Genomic DNA, 24,058 nt, shown 5'->3' on the forward strand with positions numbered 1-24,058 from the left:
TGTAAATTTCGGGTATGGGAAATGGCAGCTATGGTTGGTCACGCGGCCTCATGACATGATGGTGAACAAGTTCTCTCAAGATTTTAAAGCACATACAAAATTCTTCCATGAAAATAATTACACAGCTATAACAATCGGACTTTACTCTAAAATTTTTCCACATATAATAGATGTGTACCAAAAATGTAAAACAGTTGAAACTGCTGTTAAATGTAACATACACTACACTGATTAATAGTTCACAAGCAGGCCTATGCGTATGCTGTTGCCAAGGTAACATGTGTTCTATTTATAGCACGCTACACTTTGTCACTATGCTCTATGAGGTAAAGGGTTAAACTATAACAATTGACTACCTACCTGAATTTTGGCTGCATTACACATTGATTTTATGCATCGTACCAACTTTAGTTTTATATCAGCTTTAAAAAAGAAGTGGAAAAAATGCACAAAGCATGATAGCATTTTAGCTTTTTATTGAAATGATATGATTATAACAAAGTAAATTCTATTTAAAGAGGAACTTTTTCAATGGGAACGATATGTACAGAAGAAATTTCATCTGGAAGATACATCTGCAACACAGTCTGCACAATTTAAGTGTCTAAAATATGATCCTTACTGTACATGATACAAAGAAAATAGATTTTGAGTTAGCTCATAATTAGTTTGTGTCTTGGCTGAATGGTGGCATATTTACAACAATAGGAAACATTTTACATGTATATATACAAAGAACTGAGTGAATACATATTTCATTAAGAAAGATAATGCAAGTTTCATTTAAAAGTAATGACTGGATCTAACCCTTGTAAAGCCTTGATAATATGAGAGCAAAATTAATGTTATGTAAAAGTAACGAAACAAATTTTGCAGCAGTCTGGGTTAGATTAAGATGATTTACAATCAATAATCATGGAAAAGCATTGGACACCTTATTATTCATGTTGGAACTGTAACTGATAGAAACATTTACAACTTTTTTCTGGACATCTTACCAAATACACACTTGTGTAATGTGCCAGATCCAATTGCAAACAACACAGACCCATATCTGATGTCACATAACATGCTCACAGATCAAGGTTTATGAAGATTATTAAGACTAATTACTAAAACAAAAAACACAGACCCTGATCTGCTGGTGCATTTTACTATGGAATATCACGGTCTACATTATTTACAGCTGGACCCAACTTTTACTCAAGTATATACATTACATCAATATGAACCAGGCATTATAATTTCCACATACAATATAAAGCAGTTCATAAGATTTTAAGCAAATATTTCCAAGCTTATTGTCAATCCATAAGAAATGATTTTCCAGTTCATCTTCTGCCATATACTTCAGACTAGTATATATTACCAGATCATTATCAAAAATATTATTTCCTGTTGTATCAAGTATGATAGTTAAAAAACATTTTCAAAATGAATTCTATACACCTGTACTTAGGTGTATTTAATAATGAATTGGATCAATACATGTTAGCATTTTTGGTACAGAACTGATTTCAAAGTGAGGTAATATCAGTTTAATATTTAATTATGGATATGTGTGTAATGTTGGTACAAACATAACTATTAGCATCTGAAGACCATTTTTTAAATACCTCTTGCAGCCCAGGGTTACAATTAAAACCTACCATCTTGACCTTTGTTCATTTTTAAGTGTCTCCAAATTGCACAATCAAGGAATGTTAATTTTATTAAGCATCATCTCCCTTACATATACATATTACGTCAGTCTGGACCTTACATATTTGAAATGGTATTAAGCTATGGTTTTCTATGCAAAAAGTCATATAAAAATAGTGAACAATTAAAACATCATCACCCAATATATTCTCTTGAATCAACTCTATATAATGCATGATTGATATGTGATGTGCATGAATATCATACTGATATGAAAAAAGGATAAAATTACTGATATGAAAAAAGGATAAAATTACAAGAAAATAGTGTTCAAATTTTGAATTTTTTCTATTAAAATCTATTAAACAATTTAATTTCAGCCCTAAAAAGATCCATCTGCTGGTTTTTATAAAAACTAGATTATAAAATAATAATTTGGGACTAAAATTAAATCATACCACTGATGAAATGGAATGACATAATACATTTTTAAGAAAAAAACCAATGAAAATAAAATAAAGTGTTTATCAATTTTGTTAATCTTCCAATAATGAACTTGCACTTGGATTAAATCCTAGTTCAACAAGCTGTTCCATCTGCAAAATCTAAATTGAAGTCAAAATATAAAATTCAGTCATTATTTTCAGTTTTCATAATGCCCGTATAGTTTAACACATGCTGTTTTAAATCAATTCAAGCTCTAGTTATCTGGGCAGATTATCAGTTAAATTCTTTTCATAGGATGCCTGGAACTAAAGCGGAATCATATTTGTCTTTCCTTTCTTAATAAAATTGGTAAACCATGATAACAGAGCCATCCTTGAGACTCTACAGGAAGCCAATTGGCATTCATGTTCAAATTTTCACTGCAATTAGTCTATATATAGACTTCTCATTGTGCCATGGACTTTCATCATTACTTCTCTTGAGATCAATGTCCACCATATTTTTTGATCCTCCTCCATGTGTATGGGAAAATTCATTCCAGCAAAATTTAGATTATTTCAAGTACAAGTATTCTGTGTATCTTAAAAATTAACTATTTTTGTTGGTGTATAACCAATAACTGTGAGATTAATAGAAATCATAATATGTCTTATGCCGAATTTCCTTAATGCATATACCTTGATGTGGGATTTCCTGAGTGCACTGCCTTGGTGTAGGATTTAGTCCATACCAACACATATGATGGATTGATTTTATTTCTTCCATTTCTTACCAGAAAGAGAGTAATGGAAATAAAAAGATCATCATCAATATTAACTCATTAACTCCTCGTGCTACTTCTATGCATCATGAGGTTTTACTCTAATTCCGAGCTCTGTACTGTCAACATCATTTAAAACACACCATAGTAGGCTGTATTACACAAAGGTAGACAGATGTAGTACTACAATGATACTATATAATGCTGACTTTCAACTTGAATAAAAGAATACAACCAGAAAAAATTAACTTTTAGACCCAATTTTTTTAGGCCAAAAATTACTGGTCTTCAGAAATGGAGTTTGTGTCCAGATTTTAGACCTTTCTCCCCCGATATTTAAAAGTGAGGTCTAAACAGGAAACTGACAGGTGAACATTATCAAAAGGTAGAGCGAGTTAGAGGTTCACAATAAAATGTGGCAACAGAAATGAAAATCATCGGTCTGTTATGCACAAGAAGTCAAATTTCTACCCTACAGCACATGCACGAGCGAAATATTGATCGAAAATATCTTTCATACACATAGGCATCCATTTCAACGAAAATTTCTAGGAAGCAAATGTATTTGGGTGTATTCAGAAAGTAACCCCAAAATGTTTCCTGCACCCATTTCTGGCAAAAATGAGAAAAATCTCCTGGGTTAATGATTTACAAAGCTTTACAAAGTTTCAACAACATTAGAAAGAGTATATCATGTTTAGTTTACAAGAAACAATTTGTTGTAAACAAGGGTTACATTTTTGAGGTTTTCCTTTCAATGATTTAGCAAAAAAAAATATGGCCTGCATGTCGAACCCACACCTTCAGTTTCTAAAGTGAAAATCTTAAATAATGAGGTTAATCTAGGGTTTTGACAAACATACTGAAATCCAAACAAACATGCACATTGATACCAAAGTGCGATAACATGCACCCACCAAGGTAGGCAGGAATAAAACCTGCAAGAAGTATTGCATAAATTCATAATGTCATAAACATAATTACAACATCTACGTAGTTACTGAGCACACTCATGGGACAAGTCTGTCCCCCATGACATTTATCACGTATGTACAGGAATGAGAGAAAGATAAAATTTCTGACACCATTTTATAATATATAATCAATTACTATTCCCACCAATAATAATCCTAAGAAAGATCAACTGGAAAAATGGCAGGTACATATTTCAATGGGAGGTAAAATCTGACTTCAATTCTCTACTATCAATAGTGACTAAGCTTCACTGGATGTTTGACTCAGCATTTTTCGAAAGAGCAACACATTAAAGTTATGCCGAGGCAACTGGAGTAAAACTACTTTGCCCAACAACACACCAAGCCAAACTGGACTGATCTGTTCACAGAATTCAAATTATAACCCTTTTGATTACAAGTCTAGCATACTAACCACCAATTTACCATAGCTCCTTCTCCAGCAGTATGAAAATGAAAATAAAATACTTAACAGATCTATCTCTTCATTGTCTATAAATGTACCTTACACAAAGAACAATATGATATTGAAATAAAATCAGCTGGTGATTTAAATGCTATGTCTGTGCTAGTGACTGCCAAAAACGGAGAAAGGCAATCAAATTTAACAGATGATCTGATGACAATTAAGAAAAAAACCACAACAAATTTGGCTACTGAAATGTGGTATCTTATGCCCTAAATTCACTTTAGTTTGCTAATTTAACTAATTTCTGACAAACATAACTTGGATATAATATATATATCTAATAAAAAGATATGTTACTTGATGTTATACACGTATACATTTGATGAAATAAAATAAAAATTACTTTTGATTTGCTTCCTTTCCTTCATTAATTTAATGTATTTTATTGTAAACATAAATATGCTATAAAGTACATCTTTATTTAATGAAGCACAGTACATGCATGTGCACAATAATAATTCAACTATTAAAATTCATTTTTAAAATGATACATGTGTTTCCATTTATCCCAATTTGGTTCATGTTGGACAAGTCAGTCTAGACTGAACTTAATATCTTTATGGTACCTATGTTAAAAACAGTAATCCTATTGTTTTGAAATTCCATTTTCATGCTATGAATTTAAGACCTTATTCTACTCATTCACAGAAACACGGCTAAGTAGTAGTGAACTGCTTCATTTCCCTGTCATTAGCAATAAAAATGTGTGTACTGTAACTTGATAGTCAAATAAGAATTCTAAAGCTGGTTAAACTAGTCTGGTACTCTGTGAAAAGAAAGTTAAAATATTAAAGAATAAAATTTTATTAGAGAGTAGGGTTAGCTGCAATAGTGATTTACATCATCAGAAAAAGTTATTTATTTACATGAACAAGGCACAATGACACAATTTAAGAGTAATTTTAGCAATGATACTATCAATACAAATTTCTTTCAGCCTTACATCCAGATGATTTAAATTACTAGGTTGTTTTTTTTATACAGTTTTAATGATTCTGAATTATAATAACTATAAATAAAAATTCCCAAAAGAAACAAAAATTAACAACCTCCAGAGTACACTTAAAAAATGAAGAACAAAATGTGTATGAAAAAAAACCAAGAACTCAGTTTTATTCTGTCGAAATGAAAACTAGAATAATGTCTCTTTACATCTTTTTTAGACGTTAAACTAAGATATAACTTTTTGCTCGTTTACAACTGCAGAAAACTTGTTAGTAACATTTTAATAATTTTAAAGTCTAATCGTGACAATCTGTAACACTACAAAAATATTTTAGACCCAACAGCAGCCCAATAAATAATTTTAGGCATGAAAAGGTTGCCACATATAGTTAGGTTAAAAAAAATAAGACACTAAAATAAGATATGACTCAATTTAAATTCAAGAGTCCAAATCAGAAAAAACAGCAAGATACTCCTTATTTTAAAAGGAAATCATCTCAAATTTGAATAAGATTTAAATGAGGCTGACAAACAATCAAAGGTATTGTAACTAAAAAAAAAGTAACATTAGCTGCATGAAGTGAAAAAGACATTTACAAGTACTTTTCTGTTAATTACAAAAGTATACATGTTATCAATTTATCACTGGGTGTTCAGTAAAAGACTTTTAAACCTTGGATGGACTACCATAATATCCTTTTCTTCAATGACCGATATCAAAGAATACAGCTATTTTTATATAGTAGTAATCCTTGGTTATTCAAACCTGGTAGTGCCAAAACACTGAAAATGAAATGCTATAAATGAATAACCAAGTGTATGTGCAATCATACCTATTTAAATTACACAACTTGACCAGTCTGAAGTTTCCTAACAACCCTCAAGTCTAGACTTAAGCCACAGTCTATAATCAAGAGCAAACTATGAACCTGTTCATACTGGCATGGCAGATTCTTCATCACAATAACATTTTGGAACAAAATCATTGACATCCTTTCTATTTACAGTTTAGTCTGAATATTCTGCATACATGCCTATCAATTACAACTATATGTAATGATTTCTGTCATGAAACTCCATGAAAGCAGAGTGTATTTTCATCTATACACTGTCTTTATGTTATGAAAATAAAGCACTCCAACTGATTAGACATCTGTCTGCAACTGTACAGTATAACCTGCTTCAGATAGCCTTCAGCACAGTCAATAGGTCCTTCCCTCATACAGATGGGAGAAATCCATTTTGTTGTGATGTGTCATCTATCAGAGAAAAGTATGCACAACATTTTCTTTCCATTTGCTAAAGATTTTACATCAACAAAGCACAAGCATCTGTATTCTGACTAAAAAATATTTGTATACGCTACTATTTCATATAAAGGAATTCCTCTAAGTCTGTTTTTCAACACTGAGAACAGCTGTGAATAATGGTAAATCTCATATCAAATTTAAATTCTGATGAAATGATGTTAATTAACCCATATATTATCTAGTTAACTCATGCCGTGTGCAGTACATGCATGTCCTCATGCATGCCTAATAAAAATGATTGTTCCATATAAGTATCTGCTTATGTAAGTCCTTGAACACAACCTGCACACAATCTTGTTTCATGCATTGAAAAAAATCCAAAAACAAGTTGTCAACCACTGAATGAATTACTTCAAGTAGATGACACATCCTACACACGTGGCATTGCAATGTCTGCAAATGGTGCGCTGCCTGGGTCTATCAACTGAATAGGCTTCCGACTTCTGGGCTTGTCATCAAATTGTAAATCTACATATGTCAGCTGACCATCTGCTTTCACTTTGGAGTCTGAACTGTCGTAAGACTGTAAGCAGAATATCAAAGGCAACTTAAATAAACAATTAATATAAAAGGCAACTTGAATAAACTATTAATGTAAAAGGCAACTTGAATAAACTATTAATATAAAAGGCAACTTGAATAAACAATTAATATAAAAGGCAACTTGAATAAACTATTAATATAAAAGGCAACTTGAATAAACAATTAAGATATATCTGTCATAAAATGAAACTAAATTTTGTCAGAGTTTAAAATTTTCCCATTAGTAATAATGGTCTAAAAAGATTCCCTCTAACAGCCTGATTGTCTACTGAAACAATATAATTTCCATGAATTCAAGACCATTTCTTCCTTCACTGATATTTTTCAGCAACAGCAGTGTTTTTCAAATTAGTTGCTGTGGGTGTCAGATTGGCAACATTTTCATAGAGGATGATCATGGCATCAATTAAGACCAAGTCTTCTGGTGGAAACATCATGCTGATATGATCTTTTGTTTTGCAAAAGTAACAATATCAAGACTTTTAATATGGATACCTTGGTGGCTATATTGGACAACAACTTGGTACCATTTAGGACCAACTAGACATTGTTAGAAAGCTTAATATTAATTTGAACAGCCATTGAGGAGAAGAATCCACAACAATATTTCATTGTGGTCACCACAATGAAAGTCAGAATAGCACCACTTTCATTTACAACTAAAATGATTTTCCAATATGACCACTGATGCAGGAGCTGGACATCAATTAGTTTGGGATGATCAAGCCCAGACAGGAGCACAATACTCAGCTGTCAAATAACAGAGGGCCAGTGCTGATGTCTTGAGTGTCTGAGCACTAGGGCCCCAGGTTGAGCCAGCCAGTTTGAGGAATAGGATGTTTCAAATGCTAAGTTTTGCTGCAGATTTCTTTAGGCAGTTGTAGAATGTCAGTGATCTGTCCAGAGTCACACCAAGGTATATTGGTATTGGGTCATGTTTTATTTGCTGCCCACTGAGGAGGATGCAATGCTCATGATTCACATTTGCATGGTTAAGAAGGAAGACATTGGAGACTGTCTTTGTTGCGCTTGGCTGTAAACGATATTTTTTTAGTCCATCATATCCTCCAGGTCCTTATTCAGTACCACCTCAAGCTCAGCAAATGAGCAACTTTGGCGCATAATGCACATAATCTCTTGAACACTACATCCTACTCCTTTACAATGGCTGCCAGTACTCAGCAATATTCCTTCTCCACATCTGTGTCGCCAGGAAGCAACCATAAAAATGTTGGCTAAGGTCTTTGCCAGTGAGAAACTTCTACTGTACAAGGACATCACCTCACATCAGCAGTCCGCTTGACTTCGAGACACCCAATCTGGTTAGGTCCATTGCCGGAGGATACGACAGTTATTCCAGCATGGAGCATTGAGTGGCCTTCAACAGATGTTGTAAACCACTCTCTCGTAACTGAGCCATCTCTCTGCCCTCCAGGCTTCAGTCTCCCACGTCATCTGTGGACCACAATGAACTGCTCTCAGACAGGACTGGGGCATTGTGCAGTCAACCTTGTCCAAAGGGGCCAGACCACTAACTCTTCCTGTTGCCAAGGAGATCTTCAGGCCATGTCACACATTGTGAACAACTGTCCACTGACAAAGTTCCCTGGCAGACTGCAGGCTCTGCATATTGCTGATGATGACGCAGTTAAATGGCTGAGCACACAATCCATATAATAATGATGATTCAGGAGCAGTGATACCAAGACGTGGTGGCCATATTGCACGTCAAAGTAACACCATTATCATATAGGACCAACTAGATGCCGTTAAGTCATCTTTCGGTAAAAACTCCATGATGAGATGACCATCTATTCTGGAGGAGTGATAGCACAATTTTCAGGATGGCGATTTTTATGTGCAAGCAGCACCCTTTTCATTTAGGATTAACCTGACATTATGAAATATATTCTGGTGAAAACCCATGTAAATATAACCGTCCATTCATCAGGAGTAATGATAACATTATTTTTAACATGTTGGCATTACTGAATGGCGGATCAGAACCAAATCGATTAAAACCAATTAGACTTCATAAGAAGGCTTCTGGTGAAAACACCATGTGCATTAAAACCAGGTACTATAAGATTCTTTTTACCACAGTATATATATCATAGTATTTCTAAACATATAATACTAACCAGAGTACACCACAATAATATTAGGGACCAACAATTTAATGTTACATGACTATGCCCTGACACACTTGTTTTGTAAGTTTCCATCTGTCAATAGCTGGAAATAAATATCTTGCTCTGATTTATAGCCAAATATGTTATATTCATTATTTGGGAAAAAATGTTAATGTTACTCTTGTGATAAAATAGCTCACAACAAAATTTCAGCCCCCTGACCAACAAATTAAATGGGCAGTACCTTATAGTGGATGAATCTGCCATGTGTATGTTAAGTGTTGTAACAATCTAACAATTTCATTAAGCTTATACTATAGCTGACATGCAATGAGAGACATTGTGCTGTCATTAGAGTGCTGACTGATAAAAATGTAAGTGTTGGCAATGAAACATACAATTTACATGATTTACTATTGATATGACAAATAAATAAATTGAGTTGGATGCTAATGCTCAGGCAAGATATTTATCAGAGAAGGTCAGCAAATAATAAATCACACTTAGTCAACAAATGAGAAAATATTTGGTGGATTTGATAAAATATTTAAAATTCAAACAAAAACAATTGCTCTCTTGACGATCATAGGATGATTTACATTCTTACAATAGAATACATGTGTTCACCACAATAACATGTGTAGATAATTAACCAAAAAATAAATTTAATAAAAAATACTTATTTTTCCAAAAGTTGGATTTGGCCCAAATAACTTTCACAACATTCCATTTTGCCACCACAATGGCATACCCAACACATGCCAAACATGTGATTAAATCATAAATTTAATTATATTTGTAATATTCAAATTTGATTTGTGACATTCAACTGTTTTGAAAAACAATTATTTTATGAATTATATTTTTCTTCATAATAATGAAATAAGATTACTCAGGAGTTTCTTTATATTCCTTTCTGGTGGAAACAACCAAAGTATCGGTACAATGAACAAGTACCACAGTACATACCATTTTCATCTAGGACCAACTAAACATTATAAGTTATTTTAGTGAAATGTTGAAATGACCATCCAATCTGTAGGATTTTGTTCTTGAGACAGGTTTAATACCATTTTTCAGCATATGATAGGCTATACATTACCAGGCACCCAGTATATTTAGTGGAAGAGGAACCTGGGACAACACTAGAAAGAGCCAGTGAGCAATGGGAAGCTAGTGGCAAGCTTTCTCACATACCCATTTTTTCTCACATACCCATTTTGGCCAAGATCGACACTCAAACCCAAAGTTGAAAACTGGAATAGACTAGAATACCTGTTACCTGATGTATATTCAAAAGGATCAAAAGTAAGAAAAATAGAATTCAAGTATGTAAAATTCTACAATTCTATAGAATTCAAGTATGTAAAATTCTACAATTCTATAGAATTCAAGTATGTAAAATTCTACAATTCTTTAAACTTACATTATTCAGGCTGGTATTTTGCATATGATTGTTTTGATTGTTCCTCCATTTCTCATCATTTGTAACAAGGTCTGGTCGGTTTCCAGTGAAAACAAGATCTCGGTTGCTGAAAATTAAATGTATTTTCTCACTTTAATATGCACCACACTAACAATACCTGCCCACATAATTTTGTTTCTGCCCCTCCACTTTCCAAATATTTTCCAAATACTAGGCAGTTTTTAGTTTTGAAAGTGATTCCATACACTGAATATGTGCAGAGATAATTAAAAAAAGGGGGGAATGTGTTGTCATTTGATTTTTAACAATAGACCAGAATTAAGCTACTGAATTTAAACAAAACAACAAAAAAAAACTTTATTCTTTATGATGACTTAAAATTAGTGTACTTGACCATACAATATTTAAGGATTTTACCCTTTTTTATACATAAATTACTAAATATACTTTTGGAGGAATATTTAAATATTGACATCTTTCCACTTTATTTTAGAGTGGTATATGTTTACCTTTATTTCAAAGAGGTTTCTACCCATTACAATTTTATGACCTTACAACAGATAGCATATTTTAACTTGTATTTAATGCATTCAATATGAGCTTACAATATATAGCATATTTTAACTTGTATTTAATGCATTCAAGAGTCAGATATAAAAGTTTAAAATAACCTACTCTTCAACATAACCACAAATTGTATTACAATTTTAAAGTATTTTTCATTAATTTTCAACTTGGGATAATGCATATAAAAAGACTCACTTTCTTGGTTTTTCTGCAGGCTCTGAAAATGATAAGTTCAAAAGAAAGTAATATATGGCAGAAAACTTAACTCATAACTTAGATAATAGTAAGTTTGTCTCAACAACAGCTTAAACAGATAAAACCAGCATAATGGCGTTGCGGTAATGTCACTTGGTAAAGACCAAGTGATCCTTAAAATTTCCACCCAAAGTTGTATCGCCCTAATGAAAGATGCAGATCCAGGATTCTTAAAGTGGTTTTATGTAGACATTTTCTGGCTGTGAAACTAACATTAGTCATTAGTCAGAAGCGAGCAGTTTGCATGACAGACTAAAATCTCTACAAAGGTATATGTCCAATGGGACTGATACAATTCTCAAGTGTTCCAACATTATTCAGAAATTTTGGGACAAAGTCTTAAACTTCCAGTATAAAACTAAATTTGACAAGACATTTTTCATTTATTTGGCTGTGTTATTTTTTTTCTTTAACATACTGGGGAATGAGTTGATTATTATTAGATACCTGCATATTCTGAATGCTCATACCATAATTATTTAGCAACACTATAAGTACATGTATGTCATGTTGTTATATTAATCAGACTTTCCAATGCCAATCTCCACTTCCTGGTCAATATAAACAACATTCACCCAGCAGTGACAGGCTCTATATGATTTGCAGTGATTCATATTAGAAAGAACTTCTCTTTTGACATGTATATTGTAAAATGTATCTATTCAATTATCACACTATATGGTCATTTTAATTGCATGGCTTAACAAGAAAAACTGTGTTCTCTTTGTTAGTAACTATCACAGTCAAGTTTTAGAGTAGGTTCTTCTGAAATTTCTTTGTATATATTTGGCTTTCTGACAGCTACTGAGAATGAAGAAAAAATTTTAACACTGCTCCTAATATGTTAGAAAACTTAACTTGGCGTAACAGTACCAGGTACACAGTCATTATTAGACTGATTCTCTGCTGGCTAAAAAGAATTTCCAGAAATTCAGACAAGACCTTTCTGTTTTTTAACTGCAGGGTGTTAAAGCCATTTCTGATTATTAACATGGTTACCATGGTGGCCGAACTTTATGTAATAACGGCAGCAGTTTCGTTTAGGGCCAACAAGATACGACAAAAATCTTCTGGTGAAAAAGACCATGCTGATAACAAAAGAACAAGTAAGGAAAAGTAGCAATATCAAGATTTTAATGATGGCCATCATGGCGAACAACGCTGGATGGCAGATATGCATCATTTACATTTAGGTCCAACTAGACACCATAAGAAATATTCTAGTGAAAATCCCATGTTGATATGACTTCCTATTTAAGACTAGTAGTGAAAACAAGATTCTCAAAATTATTGCCAAGGTGGCTTTTTGTTAAATTGGCACTATTTTCATTCAGGACCAACAAGACGTCAAAATAAGAATTTTGGTGAAAATTCAATGCTGATAAGGTCAATCCAAAGAAGTTGTCGTTGTTGTTGTTGTTGTAGGGTTTAACAACATTTTTCAGCACACAATAGGCTATACATGGCGGCCAGTGGAGGAAGAAACCAGGAAAAGCCCAGAAAGAACCACCAACCTATGAGAAGCTACTGGCAAGCTTTCTCACATACCCACTTTGGCCAAATCCAAGACTCGAACTCATGCAGACAGAGGTTAGATGGCAGTGATCCATAACAGAGAGCACATTAGGCCACGCGGGGCCCCCCAAAAGAAGTAACAGTGACAAGATCATCATGGTGGTCAATAGTGGCCCAATTTGTGGTTATAATGGCTCTATTTTCATTGAGGACCCATTAACCAACTAGACTCCACAAGAAGTCTTCTAGTGAATACACAATATTGATATGACTATCATTCCTGGAGGAGAGATAACAAGATTTTCAAGATGGTCATCGAGATGGCAGTATTGGATATCCAAACAGCACCACATTCATTCAGGAACAATAGTCCTGGGATTGATGTATTTCTGAAGTTTCATCACAACCTTCCCATTAAGTTTAGTAGTAACAATAACAAACTTGAGCTAATGGATGGACAGACAAAAGACAACCAGCAAAACCAGCAAAAAATGGACATTCATTAAAATTATAACAAAAGCACGATTGTATTTTGATGTATCTTATGAAAACTATTAAACTTTACATAAATTTATATAGGTACTTGGATCTGTCACTCATTGCAACAATTATTCCACTTGTAACCTTGCAAACAAAATCTAAAAAATGAATAGTGTAATAAACATAATATTTTGTTCCAATTATCATGAATGTTATCCCTATGCCATTCACAAAATACGTCTGTCCTATAAATTACTGACATGAATGCTTTTCAAAGTCCTTTTAGCACTTTTAGTATATACAATGTGTGTCCTTATCTGCTGCATTATGAAATACTCTTGTTTTGCCATGCATGTGAAACAGCTCATACAGAGCTAGTGTATTATGTATTTTTACCAGACCACAATGTAAAATATCTTGTATTAAATTGCATTTTAACAAAGACGTTAAACTATCGGATTTAAACCACTTACCTTCAATTTCTTGCTTCTTTCTCTTCTTTATACAGACAATCGCAATAATAATTGCAACGATAACCACCACACCACCAATTACAATTCCAATGATCATCCCAGTTGTGGAATCTGGAGGTAAGCAACAACAAAAAATTAATTAAAACTCATTTATAAACGTATTCCATTGGTAATCAGCATAAACTAAGATTTGCCGTTGGATAATGTGCCAGTAGACCAGACAGTCTAACTGGTTTGATGAATTCTCATGTCAACCATATTGTAAAAGATAAACTATAAAGACACTGGATGACAGATGAATAATGACTTTCCTAATTACAAAGCGAAAGCAATTTTTCACAGGAGTTACTTCCCATTGAGTAATAAGCAGGACAAAAACAAATGTTTCTTTCGCACTCAGTGGATGCCATGCTAAAAATTTCAGTCATTTTTTATCCATTTTATTAGCAAATGGTATAATGTTAAATACCTTCTATTATAGCAAATGTTGTATTAAGTTGAATCCTTTCAATTATTCATGTACACCACTCCCTCAATAACTCACGCCCTGATAACTCGTGAACCCACTTATAACGCAGGGTCATGTATGGATCCCATCTTTTAAACCAGAAAATACCAAAAAACTGATCCCTATTTGTTGAACATTTAGAAAATCCAGATCAAAATTAGTAACGGAAACTTTGATATATTGCTCGTTTTTTTCGTCGAAACACTAGATAGGACCTGGAAATTTTAATCAACATTATGAAATATCAACTTTAAAAAGAAGTCACACAATTTGTTACATTTTCTTTCCAAACGACATTCTTTGTACACCGTAATTAACGATATTCAAGGAAATTTTGATCAATGCAAATCTCACACCTAGTGGAGGTAGTACTTTAATAAATACCAATTAAACAAATTTGTTTATCAATTGAAATTTGTTCTCAAGTTCTATCTTTAAGTTCCTTTTAAGTGTAATCATCATAAATGCAATGTGTTCTCCTGTAATTAAACGTAAAATGTGTCAATCTACCATAACAGCTATGTTGGCGAGCGTTTCTCTGAGAACATATTTAAGTGCTGACCGTGTTTTGATATCTGACTAGCAGAAGCATTTGTTGTATTGTTGCATTAAATAAAATGCAGGCCTCCTTTTCTAATATCATGTTAATTATGCCTTTTGAATCAAATAAAGGAGGTGGAATTTAAAAAAACTTAAGGCATACAAATCCTACATGCTTAAGAACCAGCAGCCCTGGTCGTATGTTGGGTAACTCATTTCAGGTGATTAATTGAACACTGTTATAAATTTCATTGTGTATGTAATCTAATTAAACTATCTTAAATTAACCTACTCAATCATGACTGTGATTAAAGACAGCAAGGCAACCAACTGAAATGAGTTCTTCGTAAAACAAAACAAGAGCTTTGTTTCACAGATATGGACCATTGCAGGGAAAACAAGTTTAAAATAATTCCTGAATTCGCACTCAGAGATATCCTCAAGGATGATACAAAGTTTCACTGTTACCATGGTTCCCATGCTTTTCTAAATATACATTTCCAGGTCTTTTCCAGGTTTTTTTCCAGGATGAAATTCATTTTTTCAAGGTTAACATATGACCATTACTGAATGGAATTAAAGATCATTTTGGATTATAAAACATGCATTTTCCAAATCTGAAGATGTTTCTCTTTCCAGACTGTCAGAAAAGATAATCATGTACAAAACCACAAAATTAGTCACACGAAAAAATCTGACTATATTCCTATAAATTGTCATTTAAAGCCATTTCAAAATACAGAATACAAATTCTTACTTCACTTTGCTGACCTGTATTATGTTGCTCCGTGGAAACAACATAATGAGCATAAATTATTTTGTTTCCTTTCAAACCTTTAATTCTAAAGAGTTCTAGAGCAATATATGTGCATGTTATACAAAGTAAACATTTCCTATCACAGTATGAAAACCCCCAATAAATGCAAAGTATTAGAATCTTATCTTGTAACAAAAAAGTTTAACCCAGAATTTGTGTGTGCCAATAAAATCTCAAACAAGATTTTTCAACCAACCTAAACTCCTTACAATGATTTGGTTAAAAATTCCATCATTTAAAGACATTTACAAAAGGGTTGATTTAAATTTGGACAAAAGACCTTCACAATTATATTTTGTTGTATAAACAAGGGCTGAAATGTCTGTAAAATCAACTTCTCTTCATGTAGTTCAATAAACCAGTCACCAAACCTGTATTAATACATGGGATCTTATTAATTCCTAATATATAACAAAAGGGATGACAATTTCCCATTTCTCCTCCAGTCCATTTAAGATCTGAAACCAATGCTTCAAGCTACAAGTCACTGCGTAATAATTTCATACCCAAGATCTGCTCAGAGATTTGACATTTTTCTAATCCAGGTTTCCTCCGAATATTCCAACCAAATTTTCACAGTTAGACATTTAGGATGGAGTGTGGGTTCAGAACCATTACATATAAAAATGTGGATTCTACCGCCACCATAAGATAGCTTACCAGCAGGTCTAGCAAATTTAAACAATGTTTTATCGACTTATACATGAAATTGATAGGAAAATTATTTGTAAAAAAATGGCAAGTATTATAATCATTCTGTATTTAATCTGCTGACAAGATGAAACTCAGTATAGATGAAACCTGACCAGGTACTCGCCATTTGCGTTAATAGTCACATGACTTCACAAATCTCAAACAACGACATCGGAAGCCCAATAGTCACGTGATATCAACAACAAACTCCTGTCAATGTTGTTGTACAAAATTTCAATTATATTAAATGAAAGTCTGATACCTTGTGTAAGAACCAGAAAGAACTCAACATTCTTATTTCGAAAACAACTACAAGAAACTTGGCCAGTCTGATTCATCAAGCAAAGTAGTCTGGTTCCCTGCTTCACATGCTCCCTGCATGAGTGAGCACATGTCAACGTGGTAGCCACGTGATACAACAGAACTCCGGAAGTTGGTCTCGGAATAAATATAGATCATTTTAAGCCCTTTTGTTTTTGTATTTTTATTTCAATGACTTTAATGTTTTTTTCTACAATATTTGAAACTGAGGGTTGTGAGATTGTGTGTTCTCATGTGACTAGCAATCAAAAGAGCTCAAATTTCATAAACGCATTAGTTTTATTGTCGTTCAGCAGATTAAAGATATAACAATTTTAATACTCACAATTTCTGAGAAAATAAATAATTTTCATATCAATTTCATCCAGGTATAAATTGATTTAACAACGTTTATGTTTGCTAGCCATCTGCTAACCAGCTATACTTTAACACAACCATGTTGGCCTCTTGTGATGCATGACTTTTTTCATACCTTCCATAAAAATAAAGAAGGAAGGATATTGAGCTGTGAAACAAAGTCTACAGTAGTCCCCCTCTTTAAGCCACCCCTATTGCAGCAGGGAAGTGGCCTCATAACGAGGGTGACCTTTCTAGAGGGCTTTGATAAATGCGAATAGTAAATACATATGAAGAAAGTCACAAGTACATTGGATTCTAAAACATTCAATATTTTCATTAAAAAATCATATGCATGTTGTGAAATAAATGTAAAACAAACTGTTTCATCATTTTCAAAAGAATGTTATGAATAACCATTGATATAGTTTTAAACTGTCTTTATAATTATGTTACAGATCACATCATCTGTTACTTTGTTGGTGACAGTCTAAAAAACAAACCAATATCGTCACAATTAAAAACATCCTTGCTATCATATTCCCTGCAAATATCGTTTAGTCTTTTGTTCCAATCTTGGACAACTTCATTATTAACATCAGCTGCTTCTCCACTAAGGACAGAACACTTAACATTGTGTCGGACTTGATATCTGTGCAGCCGTCCCTTACTTACGGTAAAGTTGTCATATCCCATTTCAACTGACAAAATTGTTGCTTTTTGTTGGATCATTCAACCGGTGAGTGGAATTTCTAAGCATGTGCAGTGCAAAACCATTCAAAAACCTTGTCATTCAAATCAGGATACAAACATCTCTTGGTTCAATCTTCCTTCCTCTGTCCATTTCACCTTCCCACTTCTGCAGCATTGTTTCCTTATCTTTCAAGATATTGTTTATTGAAGTCTTTCTGATTAGTTTTCTGCAAGGATCCTCGACCCTCCCCCACTTTTCGGTCAGTTGAATTACTGTCACTTTCTCTTCTAAACTGAGAATTATTCGTTTCCTCGATGACATGTTGAATTTTTTGCAGTAAGTTATTCATTTTGCCAACTACAATACTGGTAAAACAATTTTTTATGCAACTAAACAAATTGCCGTGTGTTTTTTAAGGAAGTGATCTTGTCATGTGATTTGTTAGTTGCAGTCTGGTACCCAATTGTTTTTATACATTTCTTTACACTGAGTGAGAGAAGCCAAAACGGCTTCGATATGTACCATTAACATCACACAGATTTGACCTCGCAGCCGTTAGGATTACTAATCTCAACAAATATTGTCAGTTAAGTAATAGCCACTAATTGTTAAAGTGAACAAGCTCAACATCTTACTAAGAGAAGCCATAAAGGCTATCAAACCATTTTCCTGCTGACATATGTATTGTACATCGATGCTGCCACTTTTCAGCTGTTCCTACAATTATCAGAGTGACCAAACCGGACATCTTATGATAGCATAGCAATAAGGTGCTAATTGGATTACATGTACTTACTCTTTTGTATGGATTAAAATTTGAGTCTTTCTTGGCTTTATGGAATAAATGTGCTTCTTGTGAGGCGTTAATGATATAATATTAACCTTAGTGGTACATGTACTTTAGTCAACACTTCTTTCAGTAATGAAAACCCGACATCGGGAAACAGAAATCAGATTACTTAACACACGCTATGAATAAAATACTGGTTCTAGATACATATTAAAATAAAAAAAGCAGCCGCTTGTGAGGAATAAATTTTATATTACTGCACTAATATGCTGGCCGCTTAGTCGTGTTAGCCTGGTGGCCTTTCATGAGGGGTACTTTTGAACACAAACTTGGTGGTGCCAACGGATTCTGGATGTAAGGAGCAGGTGGCCGCTGGTCGGAGGGGCCGTTCAAGAGGGGGACTACTGTACTAAATGAATCCAATCCACTGAGCGTTTGGATTGTCTCAACAAATATATTTATGGCAAGCACCCAAATGATCCATACTGCAACCTCCTAATATTCTGGTTAGAACTCGATAAGTTCAGTTATGACTCAATTACGAAATTGTTTCGCGCATCTAGTGAAAAATTCCTGGGGTTTTCCTGACTTTCATCAATATTTGCTAAATTCAAGGACTTTATAATTTCTCCTGACTTTTTCCTGATTTCCCGGTAGCGTGGGAACCCTGTGTTACTTGCAATGAAATCATGTCATCAATATTTATCTATCAGAACAATTCAAAAATTGAGGTTCGACGCAAACTACCGTCTCAAGAAATGTTGCATTTTTTTTATAAAAAGGAATCTTGTTTGGCAGTGTTATCAACAACTAGTCTGGTTCCCTGTTTCATAGACTCCTTGTTTTGCAAAATACTAAACACACCACTCTGGGAACCAGACTAATCAACAAAACATAAAGCCTGGATGTAATAAATGAATGTTTTTGCATAGAGTGTTGGTTGTTGAAACCAGCTGGAATCATGTTATCAATCTTTCAGATGTTGGATATTTTGAAAATAAATTTAATTTATACAGAATAACTAATAACTTCATCGGAAATAGCACTTTATTGACAATTATTCTCGATGTGATTATAAAACAAGGATTCAGTTATAAACAGCCCAGTTCCCCCTCCCCCCAGCCCACGGTTCTCTCGATGTCTAGTGGATGTTTTGGAGGTCCCTCGGTAATTCATGCCCTCGCTTATAGTGCGGTCTGTTTTTGGAACCCGATGTGTGTGAGTTGCCAAGGGAGAAGTGTAGTTTCATTGGTATTCATTAATTTAAGAAATGAAAATTAGTGTCCAATGGAAAGGACAAATTTCTGCATAAAATGTTTAACCGTAACTCATATAACTAGCAGATCTTCTGTACATTCGAATAGCTGATACTGATGCAAGAAGAAATTAATAGTCGACTGACGGTGAGGACACAAGTGCCATATATACTCACATACAAGTCAGATTCAACTGCGCATTATGCACCAGTAGATCTGTGTGTATGCCGACTGTTTGGAATCTAACAGCTGAATAAACACAGACCATTATGTGTTATGTGCCAGTGCATTATATAACTACAGATCATGGTCTGTTTGGGTTGCAGCAGGATCTATCTAGCATGCAAATATGCTTCAAATAATAGTACTTAAAAAAGTCTGCAGTACAAGTAATGAGGCCAATTCTCCAAAAACTGTATTCTGTAGAACATGGTATCATGTATACAAGTGGTGTCAAAATAACTGCTCAGATGTACATAACAAAAGTTTTACTGAGACTCAAAACATTGTCGACATGGATTATGAAGTTCACATATCAGATAATAACCAATGCTTTTCTTATTGCATAAATTCAAATTTATAATTACCTGCTTGCGATGTGTTATCACCACTAGCTGCATCTGTCCCTGGCTTCTTGGTCACTGACACTGTAGAGGAGGAACGTGTAGTAGTAGTAGTAGTAGTGGGGGGTGGGGTGGTTGTTGCCACTAGGAAAAAAACATGCAAGAGTATAGGTAATGCTGTAACAGTACAGCTCACATGCAGCCATGCAAATCATAACCTGCCAACAGAAGTCAAAATGCAAATTCATGCCCCATTTGAATGCTTTATTTGTAATAATATTTCAAAAAAAGCACTTCACAAATTTCAAACCCAACTTGAATTTTCAAGCCTGCCTCTATAAATTGCAGAAAGCTGCATGAAGGCAATCTGTAAAGTAATATAATGTTGTTGTATTTACAGCCTAAATTTATAATGTGAACATTACATATCATTTAATTAAACTGCTTATTCCAACAAAGTAACTGGGTTAAGCAGATTGATCCCATTCACTTTGTTAATGGAAATTTTGTGCTTCATTAACATGCATTAGCTTGAATGCCCTAAACATGCTAGACTTTGGGCCAGTGACTATTGAAACAAATCTGAGAATTTCTTCCAATGTTTGTGGTCCCTTCTGACAGTGGTTTTGTTTGTTTAGGAATGCCATGCACGCGGCAAATTTAGAAGCTGTTTCACAGCATAAAAAGGCAAGAACACTGCATGGGAAATTTACGAGACCTTATTTACATTTTCAGTCCTGCAGCAATTATTCATCAACAGAAACTGATGACCATATTAACCGTTAGACAACATTATCTTCCTCCTCTGTAGAAGAACAATGTGTATGTGGTTGGTGTCCACAAAAATATTATAATTAGGACTAATAAGCAATAAGTGTTGCTCTTGTGTCCACTGTCTTGTGAACCTAAGGGGGACACCTATTTTAAATGAACAAAGGGAAATAGTAGATAGCACTTAGTGCACTTTGTAGACTACATTGTAGGACACTTACATTTTGTAATAAATGTTTTAGCAAGTGTTCAAGTAATGTCTGAAAAAAATGACATCTGAATAACTAGCTCACCTGAAATGAGCTACACTAAGGAATTTTCCATTCCAAATCATTCTCTCATTTAACCTCAGGATTTATTCATTATCCACCAGCATTTATAATAACAATTGTCATTATTGTCTGAATTGCCTTTCTTTTCAAATTAATAATTTATTCATTAAATGACAGATTGTATATTTGCATCAATGCTGATCCTTTTGTTATTAATTCAACCTCAAAAAAAATTGTTATCACCACAGCAATAATATGTAACAACTTTTGTTCTTGCATACACATCTAGTATCTCACTTGACTGACCTATAATGGGTTGTTCCACTTCCTGATCCTACCAATGCAAATCAGCACATTTGGCTCACCCATTGCAGCCTTCAAAGACATCTCGCTAGCTATTGTGAGTCAATTAAAATTAAGTAATATGCGAAATGGTGGTTTATACCTGACCTCTAACTGCTGCTAATTCAACTGCCCAAGGGATAGTTTTACATCAGCTCCAATCGTGACTGTTTACCATTTCTTTTAAGATCACTGAAAATTTTATTTTATTTTCTCGAAACACAATGGTGTCATTGTCATGCCATGCTCCAATCTGATTAAAATCAGATAACAGCTTCACATAGGACAGTGGTGATCTGGTTTAGACTGCAACATGTTATAGCAGGTATGTCAACAACTTGAAAATACATTTACACATTTCATTATTGCTATCAATGTCTCCTCAGGCAAACTGAATTTTTTTCCGTCAAGCTCACTTAAAATACAGGACCGGAATGATCTAAAATTAGAGATGCCCTGGGTGTTGGGCTACCAAATTTTTTTAAGCACTAGACTCCCATGAACCGTGTTTTATGGAAGAAGTGTTGTATATACATATCAGCATTTAGGTGGATTTTCCAGACTGGCTTTTAGACACGTTTTTAAAGAAAATACCTTTATGGAGTCGGTTTTGCAGGATTAAAAATGATAAATCTATTTACTATGCATTATGTGCTTTAGATATTCTTTAACCAACAAAAAAGGAAAGTGCAAATAACTCAAACAATTCAATTCAATGAGTTGTCTATCTGATCCCCAAATGTCTATGATTTGTATTACATAGATATCAATCTAATTGCTGTTCTTAAGTTACATTGAAGTTTGTTATCATCACAGTAATTTCAAATCCCAAAGGCTTATTAGTCGCATTTGTTTTATGCAAAGTTCATTTTATTTCAAACAGAAAAAACTGTAAATATCCAATCACTGGCAAGCTGCTAGTGCAGCGCTAACAGATTCCTTTTCATCTGGTTAAAATGTTTCAAATAAAAGTTTCATCTGATGATTTTTGTAACAAGTTCATTTTTTCCTGCCACTGTACCAACTTTTTCTGATCTGTACCTAATACTTTGCATATACTGTTATTCATGTGTATTAATTTTTGTGAATTTTGTTGCTGCTACAAACGATGACTTTAAAGACCAAATGTAGATGTAAGGAATACCATTTTTTATGAGGTATATCACGTCATTGAGGAACCAATGTACAATTTTGTTGGTACAAAAGCCCAAAAATATGATACCATCCAAAATAAGTTCCAGTAGAAAAAAAATTAAAACCATTTTTACTTTTCGGATTCTTAACTGTGTAAATTAATTTTGTTCTATATAAATATATTTTACTAAATGATAAAGAGTTTTTAATGTTGGAACTTTTTCTAATTGAAATTATATTGGTTACAAATTATCACTGCAGTCAATTTGATGCCTATTCAATTTACATTTCTAAAGACAAGTACTGAACACAGATCTTATAAAACAACATCATTAGCCTGTGAGTGCAATGGTATAGTTGTTATGATACAATTAATAAATTATTCTGTTCTTTTCTATATTCTGCCTTCAGTATTTAACTTGTACAGTCTAGTTTTGTTTATCCATCCATTTATCAGATAATCATTTAATTGACATATAAGGGAAACATTTATATCATCATTTGCAAATTTGCATATACATTTACGTTTATCCAATACATCTTGGTACCAACAATTTATGATGGGTAAACAAGATCAGATATATCTTATTATTTTTATAATCCGAATTTTGATTTACTGTGCCTTTCTAATTGTCACAAATTCACATAGCACTATCAGTGCATTATGCACTCTTATTTTTGTTTGTCCCTCTAAAATGGCAGGTTTGGAATGAGGGAAACAGTGTCCCTTGCACTTGGGATTCGATGTGCAACGCTGTGAACATCACTTGTATGTATTGCAAACTATCCACAAAGCCGCTTCAAATTAAGAAATTAATATTGATCCACAGCTAAAAAAAATGGTGGATATTTCTGCTGACATGTCAGCCCTTCAAAAATACACATACAATGGAGAATCTAAATACCGATTTTTCTTAAATGCACTTAAAAACAATGCAAAGCTTCTAAAAGATCAAGACAAAAGGAGGTAAAATTCCAGTTCCAGTCCCGAAACATCTGTTACAGATACACAAGATTATTTTTTCTTGACCACCAATGGAAACTGGCGTCTCGTGCTGCTCTAATCAATACAGCAGAATAATCC

The 24,058-nt window shown here is 33.6% G+C and overlaps 1 protein-coding gene across 1 annotated transcript in view; it reads right to left on the reverse strand.

Annotated features, from left to right (window-relative positions):
- Positions 1–459: 459 nt before the first annotated feature.
- LOC149793236 (uncharacterized) overlaps positions 460–24,058 on the reverse strand; it is a 73,660-nt gene continuing 50,061 nt past the window's right edge. Inside the window, exons 5-9 of the mRNA XM_089967201.1 lie at positions 20,480–20,599; positions 13,938–14,048; positions 11,410–11,431; positions 10,648–10,753; positions 460–7,069 (exon numbers count right to left, since the gene is read on the reverse strand). Coding sequence (XP_089823327.1) covers positions 6,917–7,069; positions 10,648–10,753; positions 11,410–11,431; positions 13,938–14,048; positions 20,480–20,599 — 512 coding nt within the window. The 3' untranslated portion in view covers positions 460–6,916. The remainder of the gene's footprint in view (positions 7,070–10,647; positions 10,754–11,409; positions 11,432–13,937; positions 14,049–20,479; positions 20,600–24,058) is intronic.

The sequence above is a fragment of the Sinohyriopsis cumingii genome, chromosome 8, assembly GCF_028554795.1.
Source record: "Sinohyriopsis cumingii isolate HCF-2022 chromosome 8, ASM2855479v2, whole genome shotgun sequence".
In the NCBI taxonomy this organism is placed as follows: Eukaryota; Metazoa; Mollusca; class Bivalvia; order Unionida; family Unionidae; genus Sinohyriopsis; species Sinohyriopsis cumingii.